Consider the following 23,661-nt stretch of genomic DNA (forward strand, 5'->3'; position numbering starts at 1 on the left):
GGCTATATTAAGACAGAGTCTATAATAATATATTTTTATATATTTGAGGTTAGTTTTTAATCGTATGCCTGACAACCTGATTACCACGCTTTTGTGGTTTTTACTGTGTTAAAGTATGAATAAGACACAGGTAATATTCATGTATTCCCAGTAACATTGTTCAACTTGTAGCTGCTACTGCAGGATGAGCATGAACCAGCAGGGGTTAAAATATGCATTGAAATTAAGATTAATGAAGATTATTTATATAGAAACACAATCAAATAAGAGCTTGAGAAACACAGTCTTTGCTCGACTTACACATTGTGCTGATTAGGAGTATGGAAGGAGAAACATTGGAGGTGAATAACTGATGTCAAGTCAGCAGTGACTCCCTTCCAAGAATCGAAAACAAATGAAAGCTGAGATGAACCATTTAAACTAGTGCAGCTTCTAAATTATGAAATACGGGCATGCTTCCCTGACTGGCACGGTTTTTATCTCTGCCTAGGTACTGCATTGTTGATGCATTAGCAGTTGTGATGCACTGAAGTTGACTGTTTTTAGGATGAACTTTTGCCATTGAACATCCCCCTCAAACATTTTACAGCTACCAAAACCAATGACGGTTGCTTTTGTCTGACCAGCTGCTTATAACTAAGCCTAAGAAATTCAAACCAGGCAATGTTCAGCAGGCTTATAGCTTTAGAGTCCTAGTTTTTCAACCCAGCGTTTTGAGTTTGTTTTTCATGGTTCTGTCTTTGGTTTAAGTTCATGCTCTGGATTATTTTGTTCTGAGTTCAGTATGTCCTTTTGCTCCTGAGTTTTGCTTTCTACAGTTTCTAGTTGTTGGTTTCTTGCTTCATTATGTTACTTCCGAGCCTCGTCTTTGTGTTTTGTCCTGGGCATCCCCTGTGTTTAGTCTAACTTGTCTCCCTGCTTTGCCTTCTGTCTGTGTCAAGTTCACATGTCTTAGTCCAGGTCCATGTTAGTCATTTCCTGTTTTATTCTGATGACATCTTGTCTCTTGTGCTTTGTATTCAATTCTACTTCCCCTGTCTAGTTATCTGAGTGGTTTCAGCAGTCCTCCCACCTCTCACCTGTTCCCATATTGTCTCAGTTTTCCCTTTGCCTTTTGTTGTGTCCTCTTTCATGGTTGTGTTGTCTCTTGCAGTGAGTTCCCTGAGCATTCATAAATGTAGTTTTCCTTGTTTTCTGACTTGCATTACTTTTGCACTAAGTTTAAGTTGAACAAAACTGCTTTTGGTTTACCCGTCATGTTTCCGAGTCCTGAGTTTGGGTCCTACTCCTGCCTGCTACACAGCCAACCTTGACATTAGAGTAAGTATTTAATAGGACTTCTGGCTGTTAGTTTTCTTGTTCTTGTGAGTTTAGCATGAACAGCATACCTGAGGTAGTGCACGTCAGTAATCTCCTGCATACAGAGCCAGCAGAACTGACAGGCACACACAGTGCAGTTCATACGGTTACAGCTGCCATCATTGGTCTTCATGATGTAGGCACCACAGCGAGGGCATGCTTTGATTTCCTCTGCATCTGCAACAGAGGAAATACTTCAGCTACTACAAACTTGACAAGCAATATCTATATGTCATCTTAAAGAACCAGTTTAATTTTTGTAGACATGCACTATTTTGTTCAGAAAAATATAGTTGGAAAGATGAGACTAAAGTGGAGATGTTTACTAATAATGTACAGTCCAAAAGCACGGTGGTGGAGGCGTGATGATTTGGGCTTGTTTTATAGCCAAAGGACCTTGGCAGCAGTTATTGAGTCAATTATAAACTCCTCTGTATACTAAAATCTAACAGAATCAAATGTGAGGCCCTCTGTCTGACAGTTAAAGCTTGGCTAAAATTGGATCATGCAACTGAACAATGATCCCGAGCACGGCAGCAAATCTACAACAGGATGGCTGAAAAAGAAAAGAATCAAGGTGTGACAATGGCCCAGTAAAAGTCTAGACCTCAACCTGAGTGACTGTGGCAGGACTTTAAGAGAGTTGTGCATAAAAAATGCTCAATGAACTGAAGCAACATTGTAAAGAAAAGTGGGTCAAAATTACTCCACAACTTCTAAAGGGATCATAAAACTAAATGGAAAACGGTTTAGTTTTCAAGTTAGCTAAAGTTATTTCTACAAGCTACATCATGGTATGTACTTATTTTTTCACCTGACTGCAAACTTTATTTTTTTACAAGACTAATTTCCAGAAATCTTTGCTAGTTGCCTTAGAAGCCATGAAAAAAAGCCTGCACATTACCACCCTCCAAAAAACACTTGTTTCTATAATATACCAGGATGTGAAACGAAAGTGAGGTAACTTTTCCCAAAATGAAATGTTGCAATGTTACCGTAAGTTACTGGCTCTGCCAAATTGAATGGAAATTATGAAAGAAATTACAGTACAACCATGACAGGACTTCAGTCTGTTTGGTTTATCTATCTGTCTAACAAACCTGAAAACCACAAAGGCCTGGAAGTACTCGTGGCAAAACCAGGTAGACTTTTTCAAGTGGTTGTTTAGAGCAAAGAGGCCCACAAACGACTTGTAGCTTCACTTAATCACATGGCTCCTGTCTCACCTCCTCCAGGTTCTTCATTGAAGACGTACAATGTAGAGGCATCGTTGCCGCCTGAGGTGTGGCGGGCTCGCTGACGCCGGGCCTGGTCACACGTCTGGTTGGGGTGCCACAGCTGCCGACAGTGGTAGCAGAACTCTGTGTCGCATCCCTCACGGCCACAGCTCAGCTTGGGACACTCTGCACAGCCGTAAGCTATCACAGCATAGCTGAGGAAAGAGAGAAACTACAGATAAAAATGACAGAAAAATATCAGACGTTCGGTTGGCTGATGGGGATTCTGGGGGACTGCTTTCCAGAATTGAAAACCTATCATCTGATAATAAATAGATACATGATAATAACAAAAATCTTACTGGCTCCATACCCAAATATGACTTTTAAAACTTTGTATCAATAACTAAATAAAAAAATGAGGCAGTCTGGTCATGTGTGGGTGCTTGATGTGCTTTTTTTTAACAAACATTCATTTAGTGCAGTGTTGACTTTAAAGTTGTGGTGTTTTTTCTTCTTTGTTGGGTTAGGATTGGGGCAAAACCTACACCTCCCTTGTTGCTAGGAAACTGCAGATTATGCTAAAGTTACAGGCTCTTGATTTTTTTTTTTTACTTTTTTTTTCACATTTGTTAAATAAAATCAGATAAATTTTATGAGGAACAGAGACAGTAGCGTCCCCATTTTCTGATACAAGCATGTTCACAAGATTATGTGATTTAGCTACAACCAAAAAAATAAAAAAAGTAAAAGCAATCTTAAATAATCTGAAGGCCTCTGGGAATCAAACTCTGCTGTGAAAAACTAAGGCTCTGACAGGCTGGCATTTCCAGCTCTGTGTGGTTTTCTGTTTGTCAGACAGGCGAATGAATCAAACAGGCTGAAGGCGACACAGACTAGAAGATAATTACAGCGTTACCTTGATTCCACTACGGTGTCAGACCAGATTTGAAGTGACTTTGATTCTCTAGTCCAACATGTCTGGCTGAAGAACAAAGCTGCCGTTCATGCATAAAATATTTCTAGATACCAGTGAGTATCCTGTGCCCATGAAACAAGCAATAATTGGATTATTTATATTGTGTACAAACTTCTACGCTTTGTCATACAAAGAAATTAGAAAGAAACAGTTGCAAAGCCAATGACCACTTGAAGTGATTCTAATTTTACTTTATATATTTATATATGTACTACACACACACACACACACACACACACACACACACACACACACACACATATATATATACATATACAGTATAAAATTCAGCCACTAAAACAAATGTGTATGTTTAGGAATGCAAGTACATAACTGTAATTAATGATTTTGTGTGTGTTGACAAAGCCTAACACATCTAAAAATAGTCTGCTTTGATGAATAATTTGTGTCTGATATGGGTAAGTCAGCTCATTTAACATGTTTGTTTGTGTTAGCCCCAAGAAAATCCTCTTAGAACAAAGGAGTGCTGAAAATCAAAAGTATTAATTGCTGTTCACTGTGGCCACACTTAAATACAATCCTGTGAATTTCAGAAACGTATAGACCCCCTACTCTGACATCACAAATGTGTGGGGTATGTTTCTGTAACATGTTGGATTATGGTTATAAAATAACTTGAAGCCCAGAGGGTACTTTTAATCTGGAAGAGGTTTTTTGTTTTGTTTTTTTACTGAGATATCTAAATAATTCCTACTTGCATTACACATGTAGATAAAATATGATCAGGTGCACTCATAGACCCAAGTGTGTGTTAGACAGTCACACCTAGGGCAAAAACACACAGTTTTCACACCCTCTCTCTGAGAGTCTTTCGTCTTTCTCCCGACATTATCTTCAGCTAAGCTTCTGTCACTAAGACCTCAGGGAATCTCTGCATGTTGGGAACACAGGAATGCACCAATCATAACTGTTAAAGACCAGTTTACATAATTAATCACAGCTTCAAAGTCTCTTTTATGTGAGAGGTGTTATTGACTGTTATTCAAAATGCCTTTAACCACACTTGTACAGCGTTCTAATAAATCAAACGCAAAACACACTGAATTTGTTGTAGACATTTTAAAAACAGGATCTCCTGTTTCTCTGCGTTATATTTAATTCACCACTGTGTATTGACTTTTGCTCCTCTCATTCATCATCGCTGAGCAGCAAGCACAGACAGACTTTCACTGAACGGGGTCCTGAGCCCTGGTGCGTACGTGCTTTTGACCACAAAATATCAACTTAACACGTTGCACACAAAAAAATGGACGCACGTCGTGACTTCCCATCAGCCCCCCTTATCCAGTTACCCATGCATGAACATTAAGCTGATATAGCAAGGGATCAGTGTCAGCGCCAGTTCTGAACAACAGAAAAAAAAAAGAGAGCTGATTGACGCCAATGTCAGCAGAAAGAAAAAAAATACATCTTTCCCTCGTAAGATTTACGACGACATCAAGGATCGATTTTGTAATGCAATCATATTGCAGCTGAGCTTTGCAACTCAATGCAAGATATATTTCAGGCAGTTACTCTGAGGGAAAAAGAGTAACAGTACAATAGCGCCATAAATGCTAAGCACGTCACTAATAATATTTTAAACCGATTAAATGTGAATGTTTCTTACATCTCACTAAGGGAAATCTTTTAGGTATTTCTGTTTGAGGCCTATTAGGATGCCTCAAAGAGTAACTGTTACCAATACGTAGAGGACTGTTTCCTTTTTTTTTCACAGTCCATTCTCTTCCAGGATCTGCAAAATATATAAACTGCAGCAAACTTGGTGAACCATGGAAAATGCTTTAAAAATTCTGCCAATTATCCTTTTAAATCTAAGTCAATTATTCTAACAGTGACAAATGCGTCAGTCTTGTGTTTTACAAAATAAAGCCGGCGGTGGGATGACAAGAATTTGACAAGGGCTGCCACATTGTAGTGCTGGATTAGCTCTAACGTTTTTTTTAATAAGTAATTAAATTGTAGTGGATTGTTGCTGTGTCAATCATGTCAATAAAAGACCTATTTTTTCACAAAACAAAGTCATTATTGTTAATTTCCAAAGTATTATTCTCCCTTCTAATTAACAGGTTCTCTTTATTAGATATAGGCTGAAAAAAAAGATGTTCTAGTTTTATTACAGTACGCTGTAACTGTTCTTGACTGTTCTTGATGCCTAAAACAGCCTGTTGGTAGATGGTATCAGTTCACGTCTCACCTGCAGTCAGGCGCAGGGCACCAGCGTGTATCTGGATCAGAAGCCAGAAAACGCCTCAACTGGTACTCCTCAAACCTTTCCAGCAATGCCCGATCATCCAGAATGGCACGAACATCCAGAGGTGCCAGTGTTTCCGGGCACTGCGGGCACGCGATGCCCACCCGACTCTCCGATATCTCAATACGCAGGTACTGGCGTAGGCAGTCAGAGCATGCCCTGTGAGAACAGGAGGTGAGTCGTGGGAAGTGGCAGCGCGGTTGACTGAGCAGGCACAGTGGGCATTCTTCTAGGTGTTCGTCCAATAGCTGGTCCTGGCTGGAGGAGGAGAGGGACAGGACATCGGTGGACACCCGGCTGACCCCACCCACGCACTCGACTGTGGCAGCGCTGTTCTCGCCCACCTCAGCCAGTGATGCTGGCGGACCTCCTCCTTCTCCTTTTTCTGCTCCAGAAACTCTTGATTCTCCAGCCTCTTCTGCTGTGAGGTCCTAAGAACAGTTACAGGATATGGTGATTTACCAAATCCAAACACAGCACGCTTGTGAGAATGAAAGGCTCTTAGAAATGAAGGGGGTATTGGTAAGTGTGTACATAGCTGGAATGCTGGAATTCATTTGGTTTCTTGGCAACGTCATTTGTACAAATGACCAATTAATTGTACAAACACGCTAATGGATTTGTTCAGTAGCAGCGCAGAACAAAGCAAGCAAACGGGCATGGCTCTAAAGTTAATGATCAATAGCTTTGTCGTTTTTCTTTCGACATTATCTGTGAGACATTTTCATCTTCTGACTGACAGAAGGATGATGATCATGTATGAGCTACAAATTTCAAAAATAAATGCAGATTTCAAAATGGTATACATATATGCCAAAATACTCTACCATACTCTACCAAAACTTGTATAAACCCAAATAAAGAACTTCATTGCTTATGCTCACTCCAAGCAGACAAAGCATCAATCTTACCTGTTCTGGATGCTCGCTTGGGGTCAGGGTAATGGCCACCTCCTCTTTGGGACAGGCTTCCACAGGCCTCTCCGCCCTTGGCTCTGATTTGGGCTTTCGGCTGAAGAAATTTAGGAAGCTCAAGGGCCCAGTCTGCTGCTTGGGCCTCTTCATGGTCTAGAACTAGAGCAGGAGCAGCAGCTGAGGAGAACAGGCCAACGACCATGAGCAGGATGCAAAAGCGATGTTAGAGTACGTGTGTGTTTGTGTGCGGGTGGGCGAGCACAGTGCGCTCTCACGGCTCAGAGTCTTGGAGCTGGACGGCTGCTCTGTTGTATGAGGGAGGGTGAGTGGGTGAGATGGAGAGAGAGACGACGGGGAGGAGGTAATCCCTGCCTGAGGGGAACATCACCGATTTGGAGCCTTTCCGAGGCCTGATCATGTGGTTTACTTTGTCTCTCTTCAGTCTTCCTCCTCCACCCACACAGAAGTCTGAATTAGTCCTGAACTGGTCGACTGTTGTTCATCATTTTAGGCTTTTCTCCACTGTTAGCAGTCCTTCAACCTGGAAACACAAGTATGTAATGACTATATTACACAGCAAGAACTACAGACCTTTGGATGTGCATTTTGGTTCACTGGAAATCAATTTTCTAAAAATAACATTACAATAAGAAATAAATTAAGGATATCTAGTCATAGCTTCTGAAAATTTGTTTTACACAATGAAAGAGTTTGTCCAAGGTAAAATATTACAATAGAATAACTAGACTCTATATCGATTTAATTATATTATTTATGTAAATAAAGATTTTTCCAACCTCATAGTTTAGATGAAGTACCAAAACCTGTAGCTAAGAGTCTGTCTCCTAAAGTCAATCCTCATAAACTTCAATGTTAAAATCCCAACTTTATAGCAGAAGCCAGCATGTTTCTGGCCTGGAACAGAAAAATGGTTTTAGTTTCTATGGTTAATTTCCCCCTTTGATACAATCGGTTACAATTAGTTTAGATGACAGTCTATTAAATGGTTTTATGACAATCTTTCTATCAGCAGTCTCCAAAGATTTCAGGTCAAGTCTCCCTGTCATTACTACAGGCATTCCACAGGATTTCATTGCTAGATGTCTTTTGTTCACCTTCTACAGTATAATCTACACCTCCTAAACCTTGAAACCTATTTTTATGCAGATGACACGATCGTATATGCCACTGGGTCCTTCTTGATCTGGCTATTGAAAAATCCAAAGCTGGCATTTCAAAATTATCTTATGAAACATAAGCTTGTTTTTCATTCTGATAAAACCAACTGAAAACTATTCACAAGGTCACCAAGGTCAGTATCCACCATACAGTCCATATTAAAACCCTCCATTGTCATATAAAATATAAATAAAATACAAATTAAAAAAAACAAATCTTGGTTCTCATTAACTATTGTACTATCTGTCATTTTGTCTGAGCTTGATTATTTTTTATGGTGATAGTTTATATGGGTACAATGACAGGTCATTGGACATTTTATCATTAGCTGTGCCTCTTACTGACATTAAACTTGAAAAAAAAAAACAAATGGAAAGACTACAAAAGACTGCAAAGCTACATTCTGTGATTTCATTACAACGTAAAATATGGGAAACTGTATGCAACTGTCCTTGCACATGCTTTTCTTAATTTCCGAACGCCTATAATGTGTCCTTGAATTTTCTGCCCGTCTACTAGTCTGTGTACTCTTAATCTGTAGATGTCTTTTGTACACAGGTCTCTCTTGAAAAAGCGATCTTGAGTCAATGAGACATCCTGTTTAAAATATTAATAATAACATAACACCAGTATTATAAATTGTGGAGTGCTAAGCAGGTATGAGACTGAATGTAATTTACATTTAAACCAAATCAAAAGCCTTAACAGAGATCTGATTCAAAAAACTGATCATCGATAGTATTGGACAAACAGCTTTTTCAAACATAAGGTGTGTCATTTTTACTCTTGAATCTCTATCTGAGATAAATTTAAAAATGCAAACACATGGAAGGGTGTTGTCTGCACCATGGTCCATTCGTCATATAGCCCAGACAAGCACTGAGGCCACGGCTATGAGACACAAAGAGCAGAAAGATGTGAAAGTTGTGAGTGATCAGACAAAAAGGACTGGTGGAGACAAGAGGGTGAAGCAGTAGAGAGGCGGTGACAGACACCACAGACAACTCATTCTGCATCCATTAGGCAGCAGCAAGCTTTCATAATCAGCCCCAGAGAGCAAAGGGAGCATGAGGTGATTCATGAAACCCCAGACCAATTAAAATAGCTGTCTCCATGCAACTACGTCAAATCAGACCAAGGGATATGGACTGAAATGTGATATGATTATAGATCATCTATTTCAAGCTCCCCAGTGTTGCTTTTAGTAATTCTTTAGTTGTGGAAAACGGTAAAATGTTTGAAATCTATCTATCTGTTTGCTTGTCTTATCGTTATTATTATTAAATCAAATGCAATGACTACAGGAGTTGAGGTAATTCTGCAGATGCTATAAGCTTCATCATTCTTTAAACAGACATACAAAGGATCTGCATTTCTGATACACTGAAGTACCTAAACTGCTCTCTCCCTCTCTGAGAGCAGAGTTAGGGCTATACCTTTATTTCATTAGCGTTAAATCAACATGAACAGAAGACCCTTTTTAGATCATTACTTTATATGGTAATTTAAGGGTAAAGAACCAACATTCTCGCCCTTTGAAAGTTATCTCCATATACTGAAGAGTCATGTTAATACTTTAGATATTTATGACTACAGTGTACCCTCTTCTGATCTTCCAACAGGATAACGCATCGTGTCACGAAGCTCAAATCATTCCAAACTGGTTTCTTAATTATGACAAGGAATTTACTGCACTCAAATGGCCTCCACAGTCATCAGATCTCAAGATTCATTTTGAATGTGAAGCCAACAAATCCACAGACAGTGTAATGCTATGGACCAAAATCTCTGAGGAATGTTTTCAGGACCTTGTTGAATCCATTAAAGCAGTTCTGAAGGCAAAAGGAGATCCAACTTGGTACTAGCAAGGTCTACAGAACAAAGTGGCTGGTCAGTGTAGGTGTAGGTGATAATTGTTGGAACCGATCTTCCAAATAAGAACTATGAATGTTGTTTAGAGTTGTCTGTAAACATACTGACATTTGACACAGTTGCAGCTAGTGTCCATCCAAGTCTCCCAGATTGCTTACTGCCTTGGGAATTCCCTTGAAGAACCCAAAAAGATACTAAATGTGATGGTACTTTTTCAAAAATATTTTTCAAAATCATTAGGAAAAGCTTCAGATCAAGAGCCTCCAGGGTGTTTTGTATTTCAAATTAACTACCCTTTCTTCAAAACCCACCAGTTTAAAGAATTTGGAGTTCAGAGGTATAAAATCTTTACTTTCGACACATTTATTTAAAAAAATCTTTACTACACTGTAAAATGTAATTCTAGATGTTTGTTATTTCAACATATTATTCTATATCAGTTTGACGATAGATGACTGAAGTTGTTGTTATAACATAGAATTACAAGTTAAAAACGTCCCAATTACACCAAAAAAAGCTAACTTGAAAACTCATGTCCAGCTAAATCAGCAACTTATGTGAACTTGACAATGTGGGTAAGTTGAGCACAGCAGGATTCAAAACTGCCTCACGTGACTGCTACCGAGGTGCATCATGGGGAATTGGCGGTTAACGACATGCTCACTTTACTTGGACGTTTTCTAATCGTCTTCTTTGGAATATGCTTTCAAGGTGAGTAACATTGGTTATAACTATAAGGAAAGAGAGCTACAAAAGTTGGAACATGTTTTGAATCTATGGCATGATGTGTGTTTTTCTCTTTTACCGAAATGTTTGCTTTAGCTAATGTAGCTTTAGCGGACAAGGTCCAGCTTGTATGTCATGACCAAACTTGAGCTAATAAACTGACACATGGCCTTTTTTATGGGTTTAATGTGGCACTGACCAAATCACAAGTATTGTGCCGCTAGCTTTAAGGTTGTGCACTCAACCACTGTTGCGATATTAGCAAGCTAACTCAGCTAATTAATAAAGCTTATTTCATATTGTCTCTGTACTTGTAAATTTCTTTCAAGTTCACAGGCTGTTGTATTTTGGTGGAAGTTCATTTTGGCAGTATTTCCAATAACTGACTGGGTTCAAAAAGAACTTTTTGGCAGGACTCGGATGCTTGTTGTCATCTGTTTACCCCTATGTAATCACTTAAGTTGTTATGAACTGCTGCATGCTAAGCTGCAAGAGTGCACTGAGGACTGAGACAAAATATGGTCTACAAACCAGCATTATATTAGTTTTTATCAGATAGTCCTCCAGTGTGTTTAGTTTTTGCTTTAGTTCTATTGTGCAGTTATTTGTTACCCTGAAATGCTTTATGCTTAACAACAGCTCACCATTTTAACTTATTTTTGAACTCTTGTGATCAGTATGACCAGATTGTGTGAGTTTCCATACTAAAAGAGCTGTAGTGATAAAATAATTGGCATCAGAGACACTGATTTTTGGCATGGTATACTGCAGAAGGTTTTTTTTTTTTTGCATAATTTACCTTTTAATTAAACTGCATTCTCTGTATTGTAACAAAACTAACATTGTTTATATGTCAGAAAATTAGCAAACATGAATAAATGGCGAAAACAATATAATTATAACATATATTTTTATTTTACTTATTTTAGGTCTGTGAAGCCAAACTTGATGCTGGGGATTTATTTTTGTCAGTGGAGTCAAATGGTAAGTTACAATTTGTGCATTTTGTCATACTGGAAACACCACAGATTATATTGTAACTTAATAGCTCTGTAGAACAAATGATATAAAGATTGTAGTGTCAGGGTACTTCTTAAGAAGTAATATGGCACTATTGATGATCACATGCAGGTGGCATAAACTAAATATTCAGACCTGTTACCAACAAGTGATTCATTAACAAAAGCAATGGAGCAGACTGTTTAGGTTCTTGTGGTTGTAATAACATCCATAACTGCAAGTTTGTCATTAATTTATTTTCACAGGTCTAGATGATCACATCTGTCTTTGTCATTTAAATGAGGTGGACTTGCAAACTTTGCACTCTTTTGGGTAAATTGCTGTCCACTACATATACACAGAATGTGCACAGTATTTCAGATCTAAAAAGGGAGTATGTAATGGACTTGCTGGCTTTAATGTAAAAAGCCTGTTGTGTAACTTTAATGAGGCAGTTGGACTAAAACAGTATTGCTCATCAAGGTAAACATCTGAGGAATAAGGAAATTGTTACTTGTCCTTTTACTCAGTGTTCTTTTAATCGCACGTTTACTAAAGTTTTACATCACATAAGTCATTTTCACAATCATTCTACTTTAAAAGATTTCAAGACAGAGCTTATTGTTCTCTGAACTTCCTTGTTTGCTGAACGGCAGGTAAAGTGCATCTTTTTGTTTGTTTGCTTTTGTGTGTTTGTGTTTTCTCTAATGGGCCTCAGATGACTGTTTGCTTAAATTTGGGTCTCAAAGAATCTTTTTTTTTATTCTGCCTGTACTCTCCACCCCTCTTCTTCTATTGCTCAGGTTGAAGCAGAATTTGCCCGTCTTACATCTGTTGACCTGAAAGGGTTCCTTTTTGCTGTGCTTGACCATTATGGAGAGGTTCGTGGAGCTGTACAAAATCAAGAGCGGCATAGGAGGGCTAACTAGGCTCATAAGATGCTTCGGAGATGATGTAAGTGTTCAACTGCGAAATGTTCTCCTTTGTTTAAGTTTTAGGTTATCCAGTTCAACTGATGAACTCATTGAAAGAAAGCTGATAAGTAAAGTCTGTCATCATATTTCACAACTGGACATTTAGTGTGGTAACTTTTACAGAATCTGTGTATACTGGTGGTAGGTTGGATATCATATTCTACTTGAATGTCCTGATAAGCCTGATTCAAAATCTCCAATGATAATCATATATTGATGGAATTATGTATCAAAAAGCTGTGAATTTGGAGCTGTCTACATGCTTCATAAACACTGTTTAAAAAGTGTTTTTGTTTTCTTTTTGACTTCTTTGACCAGAGCCCTACACAAAGGAAGAGGACAGAGGACCTCATTTTCTAAAGGAAGATCCCTCACACACTTTCAAGACTGTGAAGGTTAGCATTGTTTCTTTTAGTAAATTTAATAATGACAGCACCACAGTGGATTTTAAATGAAACATGTGGCATCTATGAAACAACAGATGCCACATGATAACATGTGTACTTTTTCCTCACCAAATGTATTATTACAAGATCTTTGACACTGGATTTGGTCTAGGTTTCAGAGAAACTAACTGGCAAGCTAGCATTGATATTATTAGTGTCTTGTGTTTATTCATGTCTTCACCAGGGTCTTTGACATTTCGCTGCTGTACTGTTCACTTCAGCTTTACGTTTGATTTCTCACATTGTATATTGTAATGGCAGAGATATTAGGATATTTAAGGGGCTGCAGTGGCTGGTACAGCTGTGGGGGGCAATACTTTGGTGAAATGTCCTGGACCCTGGAAAAGAGACTGTGTAGACTGGGTAAGCAATTAAAGGTTACTGGCCGAGAGTCATTGGGCAGCTGGGTAAAGGTGGATGTTGATATTCAGTGCCAGTTATGCAACCTGTTCAGCCATGTCTATATGCTCTTTTTTCATGCTGTTAATATAGGGGGAAAAATAAACTTTAATCAATAAACTGATTAAAGAAGCATTGTCTATGGAGCCACAATCTGATCCTGTAGTGTAGCTGCAGTTTGCACATTTCATGTATTCTCAGCCAGATTTGGTTTAGAGCACAGCCAATATTTAGCATAACTAGATTTAAATTCACACACTGGTGATGGCAAGCTACATTGTAGCCACAGCCGCCCTGGGGCGCACTGACAGAGGCGAGGCTGCCGGACACTGGCACCACCGGGCACTCTGACCACCACCAGTAGGCAACAGGTGAAGTGTCTTGCCCAAGGACACAACGACTGAAACTGTCGGAGCCGGGGCTCGAACCGGCAACCTTCCAATTATAAGACGAACTGTCAACTCTTGAGTCACGATTCAGTCATCCACCCATGTGTGTGAATGACTGAATGTGTAAAGCACTTTGGAGTCCTTAGGGGACTAGTAAAGCGCTATACAAATACAGGCCATTTACCATTTAAATTGAAAATTTTGTTTGAATTCTGCAATTGAAGACATGCTCAGTTATTTATGAACATGGTCTTTGTTTAAAGCAAGAAATGGATTTGTAACATGGGGGTGCATATCTCATTCTGAAAAAACTTTAACAACTAATAAGTGTTACCCAAAGCCAATCACCATCATCCAAAGCATCAGTATGGCTCTTCTTTGGAAAGACATGAATTCTTAAGCACAAGGGATATTGTGTAATTGTAATTGTGTAATTTTTTTTTTGTCTTTGAACCCTTTTATAGCCGACAGGTATTGAAGACACGTTTTCTAAGAGGATGAAAGTTGGCATTGCGATGGTGAAAGAAGAAGACATCATCGATGTGTTGGTTGTCCTTGAGGCGGCAGTAATCCTGTCTAATCTGAGGGATGTCTCAAGTGCCATTTCCATGCTGATGGGCCTTCTTTTTGCCCTCAACATAGACTATCCAAAGGAACTTAAGGACATCTTTGAAGTCATTCAGAACATCCTAATGAACATTGGTGGAAGGCAGTGCATCTCACTAGTGCATGGTCTAAGAAACAGACTCTTGCAGAAAGCCATGCAGAACTGTAATTGTATGTTCCTTAGTGTTAAGGACAGTTTTTATTTTACTGTTTGTTTTTTTATTCTTGCAAGTTCTCATTCTCACTTTTGTATGTCACTAAATGACTACACTTTACATTCCAGATTAGACAATTACTCATTTGTTCATGGTTTAAGAAACTTATGTGAACAACAATATAATGCTGGACTTTGCAGATGCTTATCTCATGCAAGTCAGTAGTTTTTCCTTTGTTTTGCAATTGAGCAGACTCAAACTGATGTTTCTGAAATATCCATATTATCAAATGTTTCAGAAGCATGCACTCATTTTCAGAGATATTGGTTCTGTGGAATTTGTTGCAATTGTAAACGAAGACAAATACAAGAGTTTGATGTCTTACTTGTTATAAACTGATCTTTACTGTCACTTATCAAAGGTTTTGTACTATTTTAATATTTCAAGTTTTATGCTAACAGGTGTGACTGAGCACAATGAAGTTTAAAAATTTTGCAAATGTAAAGAATAACTTTTCTAAAATAGCAAGTGTCCCGTTGATACATTACATTAATGCAGACTTTATGTTGTTACTTCACAAGAATCACTACTGCTCCTAGAGTATTGGTCAGAATTTAATCTTCACCCAAACTGGGCTCAAGACCAAGTTCAAATTTATTGTTTCACAGGGAGCAGCCTTTGAGTTTTGATGGATTGTGAGCCTGATGAGCTACGTCACTGATTTTTCTGTTTCTCAGATGACTAAGATGGCACAATAAATGGTGAATGTTGGGTGCTCATGAGTAATTGTCTTGTCATGTTCTTAAAACAAACTTTCTGTATGAAATGATCAGATAGACTTTAATGGAATCTGTGGGGTTTTATTTTTTTTTCTGTAAACAACAGAAAATTAATTTAAAGGAATGTAGGTATTTAAACCTGAGCTCTAAGATGAACCTAACAGGTAGTTTTGCTGAAATGGATGTTAGAAAGCTAAAAAAACAAAAACAAAACTTAAGATGTTTAATACACATTTTTCTTTACATCCAGTCAATCAACTCTGATAATTAAAATGAAAATGATTTACAAGTTCACTCAGCTACCTTAAGGAGCTCAGTTAATTAATAAACTTAAATCAACTTAGCTAACAGATTATGTTAGTTAAGCTAAAATAGATTCCTAAGTTAAAAGAACTACTAAAGTATTTGAATTAACTAAAAAACCCAAGTCAACTGAACTAGGACAAGAGTTTAAACAACAGATTATTTTAATTTAGCTGAAAGGGTTTTCCCAAGTAAAAATGACAATTAAAGGAGTTGAACTGACTAACAAATCTCAGTCAACTAAACTAAGATGAAAGTTTAGACAACATGTGATTTTTCATTAAGATAACAATTGGTTGTGTTATAAGAACAAACTCTATTTCTTGACTTAACTTAAAATTTTAAGGCAGCCCTTTACCTCATATTTTTAAGTTGAAACAACAAGTTATATTTTACAGTGTACTGGTCCTCAAATGACTTGGATTTCACATGGATGCCTTTGTTTGCTTTAAAATAAATATTTAAGTAAAGCAATCCAGTGAAAAACAAAACAGAAACCAGCTCATCATTTCTATATCCAGCTATGTCCAGAGTCTAGTAACTCAGTTCTATCCTAATATAGCATCCCAGTTGTGTATCCACTTGAATTTCCCCATCATCCGTATTCTGTGGGGACTGACCTTCACCAAAGCACCAACCTCTGTGATGAACACACCACTGAGCTGCTGTTTATTTATAGAAATAATTCCCACAGATGAAAACATCAAAAGCGCACACGCAGGACACACTAAAAAGAGCTGCACGCATATATGCTCACGTACATATAATTATGCAAATGCAGACACTCAAGTGCACGCCGGCAAACTGATGCATGTAGTATTGAGTGTTTTTAAAGCATAGCTCAGTGGGTTTGTTGCTCTACACTATGAGACAGATTGCCAAGCAATTAGACAACACAATTCGCTGCCTAACAACATAGATAAGTTGTCACTGTGAGGAAATGAAGTAAAGATGAAGAGATAAGCAGGCAGTGCCTTTGTAGAGACTGCTCATTTGAGATCAGATTGTACAGAACATTATAGCAACAAGAAACAGAACATCTCAAAATCTAATTGACTTGATTACAGCCTAAAACCACACGCAAATAAATAAATGAAGGGATTTTTTATGGATTCATTGAGGTACAATTTCTGATGTTTTACTAGAATAATTTACCGACTTATATGTTTAACTCTTTTTTTGCATTATATATATAGTGATTGTAATTCTCTGCTAAGTGTCTGTAAAGTTTGCTGGGTTTTGGCTCCAAATGACTAAATGTAACTTAGTGCTGATTCATGCTGCTGTCAGACCTGACAAGGATTTTTGAGCTCCGGGTTATTAGGATGAGGGTCATCCCAAGTTAGCAGAACTACCAAGAAGATTTTCAGTCTAGTTATGGCTGAACATTCAAGAAAGGCAGTTTGAATATTGCATGAGTCTCTCAACTAAGTGCCTTAAACTTAAGTCACCACTGAGCTGCAATCCTTCTGGGTATCTTGGTTCTTTTTTTCTCTTGCTTGCTTATGTTCTTTTAATTAAATTCCTGCTGCAGTCCAGCTTTCCGAACTACAGAGCATCCTTCAACTGTAATGCATCATGATTTTGAAACAGATCTCCCATCAACTGAAAATACTGACATGCACATGCACACACTTACATTTACCCACATCATCATATATATACGTAACCTAATTATGTGGATACACAGATGAAATGGCCAAGAAGATGCTGTCTGTTTTCCATGATCAGTGGCTGTGAGAACAGGGTCAGAATTAGTACAAACTGCTGTTTGGATCAGCTCAATGTCAACAAAAATCGGACAGATAAGCATGATAATAATAACTTCATGAGGTTCATGTTAGGGAAATGTGTATTACATGATACACAACAAGATAATGGGAGAAATTTCATTCAAGAACGTCTACAAATTAGGAATCACATCGTTCCAGTGTATCAGAACAAGCATATGAATGTGACTGTGACACTGTCACACACACAAACACAACTTTGACCTTATGTAACGCATGCCACATATAGTTTATAACATACATTCTATATCTACATATACTCTAAAGAGATATAGTTAACAAATTATTCATTTTAAATATTTCAAATGGAATAATTACATAACAGAAATGAGTGATGTAGTGCTGTTACCATGGTGAGATATTCACAAAACTCCAAAACCACTGCAGCTGCAATCTCTGGCTACTGACAATAAACTCAAGCACTTTTTTGCCAAGCTTTGCATCTCTGCTAATAAATGAAGCAACAATCCATCTCTATACATATTGTGAGACAAGAAGAGAGAGAAGAGCCCTGCTGTCATCTCTCAGAAAACTCAGGACGACAACAGTTAACACAGAGATGCTGTCCATAAAGAGTGAGCATACACTCTCTGGTTTTGGTTCAGGTATTATTAACATGTTGTCTCTATTACATGTATTATGGGAACAAATACGTGGTGAATCAATTAGTTTTAAGTTAAGTGTGTTTTAGGTTAGGGTTAGCTTTAGAGAATCGGCATTAGAAAGTTTGTGAAGTTGAAATATCTATAACCTGCACTGTTTTAACGGCCAGCAGGGTGCGACTCATCTAGCTTTCACATGCTGCTCTAATAGGATATTAGAGCAGTGCACAGAAACTGTGCACTGGGGGCTTCATGGCATGGGTTTCCATTGCTTTTCTCTAGGTATAAAGTGCCATTTTGTCCATACAGTGTAAGCGGATTACCATTTGTTTGTCAATCGCATTAGCAGGCTCTTCAGTGTGACAATATTAATCTTAAGTGACTTTCAGTTTTATTAATTATTATTATTTATTATATATTATTCATTATTTGTTAATACTTCATAACTCATAACAAGTTCATAGCAAAAACCACCTTTCATTTATACCATTCTCAAATTTAGGTATTTACAATGTACGTAATATAGTTAATGAACAGAATAAATATAGTCACGAGAATTAGTCAATGAGTTTATACGATGACAACCAAATCGTGAATCACACATTTGGGATTCAAAGTTCAAACAGCAAAGAGACTGTGTGAATAATGCCAGTAACTAATTAAAAAGATGGAATCCACTATGAGACTTTTTGAAATAAATAACATGCTGAAATCTCACAATCTGTCAGTACCATTAAAGATTTAGGATATTCACACCACAAAGTATGAGCAAAACCAGAAAATGTGAACCATAACCTGCTGTTATGTGTTTACTGAGAGCTTAGGCGCCACGAGTTCAAGGCACAACCCACTATAATTTTCACAGAGCTCAGGGTACAAACAAATCACAATGAATTGACTCCTATTGGAGCTAATCTATATATATGAAATTTTCAGAAGAAAAATAACCAATTTCAGTTCTAAAAGAAAAATTCTCTGTAATCCATGAAAGTTTATTCTTAAGAAAGTAATTACTTACAAATCAAACTTTTCAGCCCATTTCTTTTTCTTCATCCATAAAAACATACCGTCACCTGTGTATATTTGAGCTGTGAGGAATGGGTGAAAAGGTGCTAGGATCTTAAGATGATTTAAACAAGATGTCACCTTGTAACCTGTTTAAACTCCTCACAACTTCCTTTTTTAGCAAGCCAAAGGAAGTGATACTGTGAAACTGTCTTCCTTTCGTGTCCTGTCAACGCAAAACAAAAGCTTAAAACCCTCGTTTTAGGCTTAATTCACAGCAGCAAACGCTCATTTTTTATTTATTTCAAACAAGCGAAAGAAAACGGATCCCTCGGGCAGAGTATCACTGGACATCATTACATAACATACTAAGGCATGTGCAGGAGTCTCGTATTGTTACCCTCTGACATGAATCAGCATGCTGATTCACACCGCCTTTACTGTGACCAAAAAGAGTGACACACACTTACACAGTTTCCCACAGAAAACACACACGAGCAAAGTTGGCAAGGCTGTTTTACTGATACATGCATAAAAGGTCATCCCATTTGTCCTCTGCAGCTTCAGAGGAGCTTTACAAAGATTAAAAAAAAAAAAAAAGCTGTGATGATGTCAGATGTTTTTGACTTTGAGACTTTTTATCAGAAAGTCTGTGTTGCAAACTGGCAGGGAAGGTCACACAAACTGATACTGTTAGTAGTGATGCAGGCCATCTGGGATCCAGCCTTTCTGAAAAAAAGAAAATCGATATCTGCTGCTTCTCTTTTTGACCATTTTCTTATGAGTTCCCCAAATTTATTAAAGCACAATAAGAAATTACCTGAGTAAAATTTCTAGATATGGTTTTAATATACTCAAAATGTTTTATGTTTATCCCAAATGTGCTTCATTAATGTATGCACAGACTACAACGGAGTCACCTCAGGGATATATAGAGAACTATAAAACACTTCAAGGGAGTATTGACCTATTGCTGTGACATTTGACCTTTTCAGATAGCTGCTGTGGGTCAAAAGAATGTCATCATCAATTATACATCATACAATTACAGTGAAACCATGAGTTAAATGTTTTTAAATCATGCCCTCATGCTATTTTTTATAAGTGAGCAAAGGTACAAAAAAAAAAAACGAATTCACTGTTCTTAACTCTGACTTCACGAATAATTACCTACAGTTAGCGTTTATAGTTGTTTATGCCACTCCACCTCTAACAGATGGGATTATTACACAATCAGGATTCTGCCCCAAAGCAGCTTCCCATCCTCTGAAAATCCAAACAGGGAAGAAACAGAGCACTTTTTTTCAGAATCCTGTCCTCTGCGTGAACCTCTCTGTCACAGCCATTATTACAGTATGTTCTCGCTTTGGAGGCGTTTTCGACGTTGTGACACCTGTTAATAAGCTGTTGCTATTTTTAAAAAATAATAATAATAATAAAAAGAGTGAAATAAATAGTATTTTTCAGACGGATGTTGAGTTCTGCCTCGGTGGAGGGAAGCGTGATGATACACCCTATTAAATATCCCTCCACTGGACAGATGCCCGCATCAGCAATGCGGGTTTCAGAGGCATGAGAGTGACCTCAGCCTACCCACACATAGACACACACGCGCGCGCGCACTTAAGCGCTCCACGGCATCCCTGACCAAAATATTGAGCTTCTGTGCCATGCGGCGCGTAGCGGACAGTGTTAGTGACCTGTGAAAGCCTATAGTCTGCTCGACAGTATTGAATAACCGCATGCAGCATAGGGTTTTAGTTTGATAAGACATCATATTATTGTTGTAGAATTTTACAACACTGTAAGACCATGTCTTGTAAATCCACGCTAACTCTCTGACACACACGTTTAAGCACAGCGGTTAAAAATGATGCAGTTACACCGCAATTACCTTAAACTACTCAATAATATAAAAGTATCGTTTTAAGAATAAACCACGGGCCTGCGGGGTTCATCTTGGGAGTGCATCTGGAAATTATATGAATGAAAAAAGCGGATTATTATAAGTCAGCCGTGCGCAAATACCACTCTTATTGGGGTTATTTGGACATGCTGACAGAATATTTGAATCGTTTAATGAGGATTTGTCCGGAGCATCAGTATGCTATTGCAGGGAGTGGCATGTCAGCCTACGTATTCGTATTCACCTCCACCTCCACGTACCCCACACGGCCACGAGTGAAAAACACCAACAAAAAATGGTCTGAATGCGCATCTGAAAGTGTGTCCGGGCAGCGGATAAAACGCACAATAATTTCTATTACGTAAAGGGTATCTTACCTCTCTGCACGGCGCCTTCTCTCCTCGCAAGCGTAGAGTCGACAACTGGCTCCTCCCCTTGAGGACCAAACAGTAGCACAGAAATCTGCACCCCCCACCCACCTCCCTCCACTCCCCACCCAGGTCGCCTCCTCTTCACTGCCGCACACAAACCGTGTCCGCCCGACGGAGCTGCAGAGAGGGGGTGGGTATGGTAGTTGAGACCGGTCCGGTTGAGAGGCGAGCAGAGGAAAGGAGATCCGCAGTGAGGAGAGGCTTCCCTCTTACAGCAGCTGCCTGATGGCTTTTCTGTGCGGCGGCCTGGAGGGGAGGCACACTGCAGAGATGCGAGCCAATGAGATGACGCAGAATCCCAGGATCTCCTATTCATAAATGCCCAGTCCCATAAAAACATAACCATTCTCCCACGTTTCAGATATAGAGCCAAAACAGCCTACACGCAGGACTTCTTCTTCTTCTTCTTTTCTTTGTCCCCCCCCCCCCCCATTTTGACATCTTGTCCCAATAAACCTGGCAGATTGTTTATGTGGTTTTGGTTATTTATATTGACACATGGCAGCTTGCTGTTGTCTCCACTGAGTGATGTTTCTATTTTTGATTCCAGAGAAACCACACTCTCTTTGTTCTCTGGGATTTCTTGCAGCCCACTCTGATCGGGGGTTAGCAGACAAGAATTCTTCTTCAAGTTCCCATTTCTGTTGATGGGGAAGTACTCAGATGTACTCTCTATTCTTTTTTTTTTCTCTCAGACAACCTAGATTTTAGTCCCATTTAAGTCTACAGGCCTTTGATCGAACTTCCTGGAGAAACTGAGAGATTGATTGGCCTACTTTGTGTTGTACTTTATATCCTAATGTTTTACTAACGCTTTTATCCGTAACAAACAGCGTATTCGTGTCTTTGCACAGAAAAAGCTCCAAACTGGACAGTTTCTAGCCTCCTCAGACCTCCCAATAATGTTTAGTTGTCACATAACTATTCCTAAACTGGCATCTATTTGATGGCAGTGGCATAGTAGCTGTCAGCCTTTGGCATTGGACTTAACTTTATGGTCTTAAGTAGGATCTGTGATCATTTTGCAACTAGACATAGTTGTCTTTTTAATTACTGTAAAATAATTCAAGCATGATGCTCCTCGCCGCAACTTAATACTCAAGAACTACAACTACAATAATCCATTGAGGTACAGAAGCCGGAAACTATTTCCGGAACGGAAGCGTCTAAGGACGAGAGCTGTGCAGCCTTTACAATGGAGTGTGGAGTCAAGATTCATCCCGCAAGGAATAAAACATCCGGCATGCGTCTGGGTTTTCAAAATAAAGGCAGAGGGCTCAAAGCTCTTCACCGTTTTACGTGCTGCAGTTTGAAATTTAACCAGACCAGTAAATTAATAATAACAATAAAGAAATAAGATAAATAATAATAAAAAATTAAACCCTAGAGATACTTGAGGCGCCAGCATGAGGTAAAAGTCTTTCTTTCTTGTCTGAAACAAAACATGTGACCATATATATATATATATATATATTTAGAAGTGATAAAATGTCAGAACAGTAAAAGGTAAATCGACGTAACACAGACCACAAAGAACAAGAAACAAATGAATATTGTGAATTATTGGAATTATTGCTTGTTTTTGTTTGTTTGTTTGTTTTTTGACAAAACTGCTTTAAGGTGTGATACCTTTGGAAAGTGCAAAACAAAGATGGTCTCGAGCTGACCTCTTTAACCATTCGCTGCTCGGCCATTGCACTCCAGCTTGTATCTTATCAATATACCAGGTTAACGGAAGGCTAGAAATTACAAGAAATGTCTGAGCTTTTCATTCCTACAATGACAAGATCCCGTATCTCTGGGGTGACAATGAAAAAAGACACAAGAAGTCACTGAATAGTTTAACAGGTATAAAAAATAGATTAATTATATGCTATTGCCTTTTCTTCAATCACTTTTTACATCAATGGGACATTTTTTATATGCAAGGGCAAAAGTGCTCACCACCTTAACCATCAAAGTAAAATGCCACATGAGGTTATATTCTGGGATGTCTCCTGCAAAGATTCTCCAGACTTACATACTAAAGCACCACTTGCACTGAAGCTTTTAATCACAACACAACACTTTACAAAAACATTTGACCTCTATGTATGTTTGCCTATTTCCTATTTCCCAGAACTTTATGGCTCAGTTTATTTTTAGATTATTTAAAAAAATTTATAAAAATATATTGTGTCACCAACAAGTTGATTCCCAAAGATGGCTGTAAATTTGGTAAATCTTAGCATGGAGCACAGTGCATCCTTAAAAAATCTGAGGAAACCAGAGAAGTGAAAGACAAAAGGAGAATTTTCGGCCTAAAAAAGCTCCCTACAGCAGATAATCAGTGAATGAGAGTGTATCCTTAAGAAAC

The 23,661-nt window shown here is 38.3% G+C and overlaps 1 protein-coding gene across 4 annotated transcripts in view; it reads right to left on the reverse strand.

Annotated features, from left to right (window-relative positions):
• Nucleotides 1-23,661, reverse strand: part of si:ch211-278j3.3 (E3 ubiquitin-protein ligase RNF19B) — a 35,296-nt gene that overhangs the window by 10,550 nt on the left and 1,085 nt on the right. For 2 of the 4 annotated variants that reach the window (XM_005460299.4, XM_005460300.3), the window contains exons 2-6: nucleotides 21,252-21,567; nucleotides 6,742-7,285; nucleotides 5,774-6,261; nucleotides 2,586-2,791; nucleotides 1,389-1,536 (exon numbers count right to left, since the gene is read on the reverse strand). In XM_005460299.4, coding sequence (XP_005460356.1) covers nucleotides 1,389-1,536; nucleotides 2,586-2,791; nucleotides 5,774-6,261; nucleotides 6,742-6,894 — 995 coding nt within the window. In that variant the 5' untranslated portion in view covers nucleotides 6,895-7,285; nucleotides 21,252-21,567. Of the gene's footprint in view, nucleotides 1-1,388; nucleotides 1,537-2,585; nucleotides 2,792-5,773; nucleotides 6,262-6,741; nucleotides 7,286-21,251; nucleotides 21,568-23,661 lie in introns of those variants that run through there. The other 2 variants (XM_025898768.1, XM_013264336.3) reach the window with 2 other exon arrangements.

Source organism: Oreochromis niloticus, linkage group LG15 (genome assembly GCF_001858045.2).
Source record: "Oreochromis niloticus isolate F11D_XX linkage group LG15, O_niloticus_UMD_NMBU, whole genome shotgun sequence".
In the NCBI taxonomy this organism is placed as follows: domain Eukaryota; kingdom Metazoa; phylum Chordata; class Actinopteri; order Cichliformes; family Cichlidae; genus Oreochromis; species Oreochromis niloticus.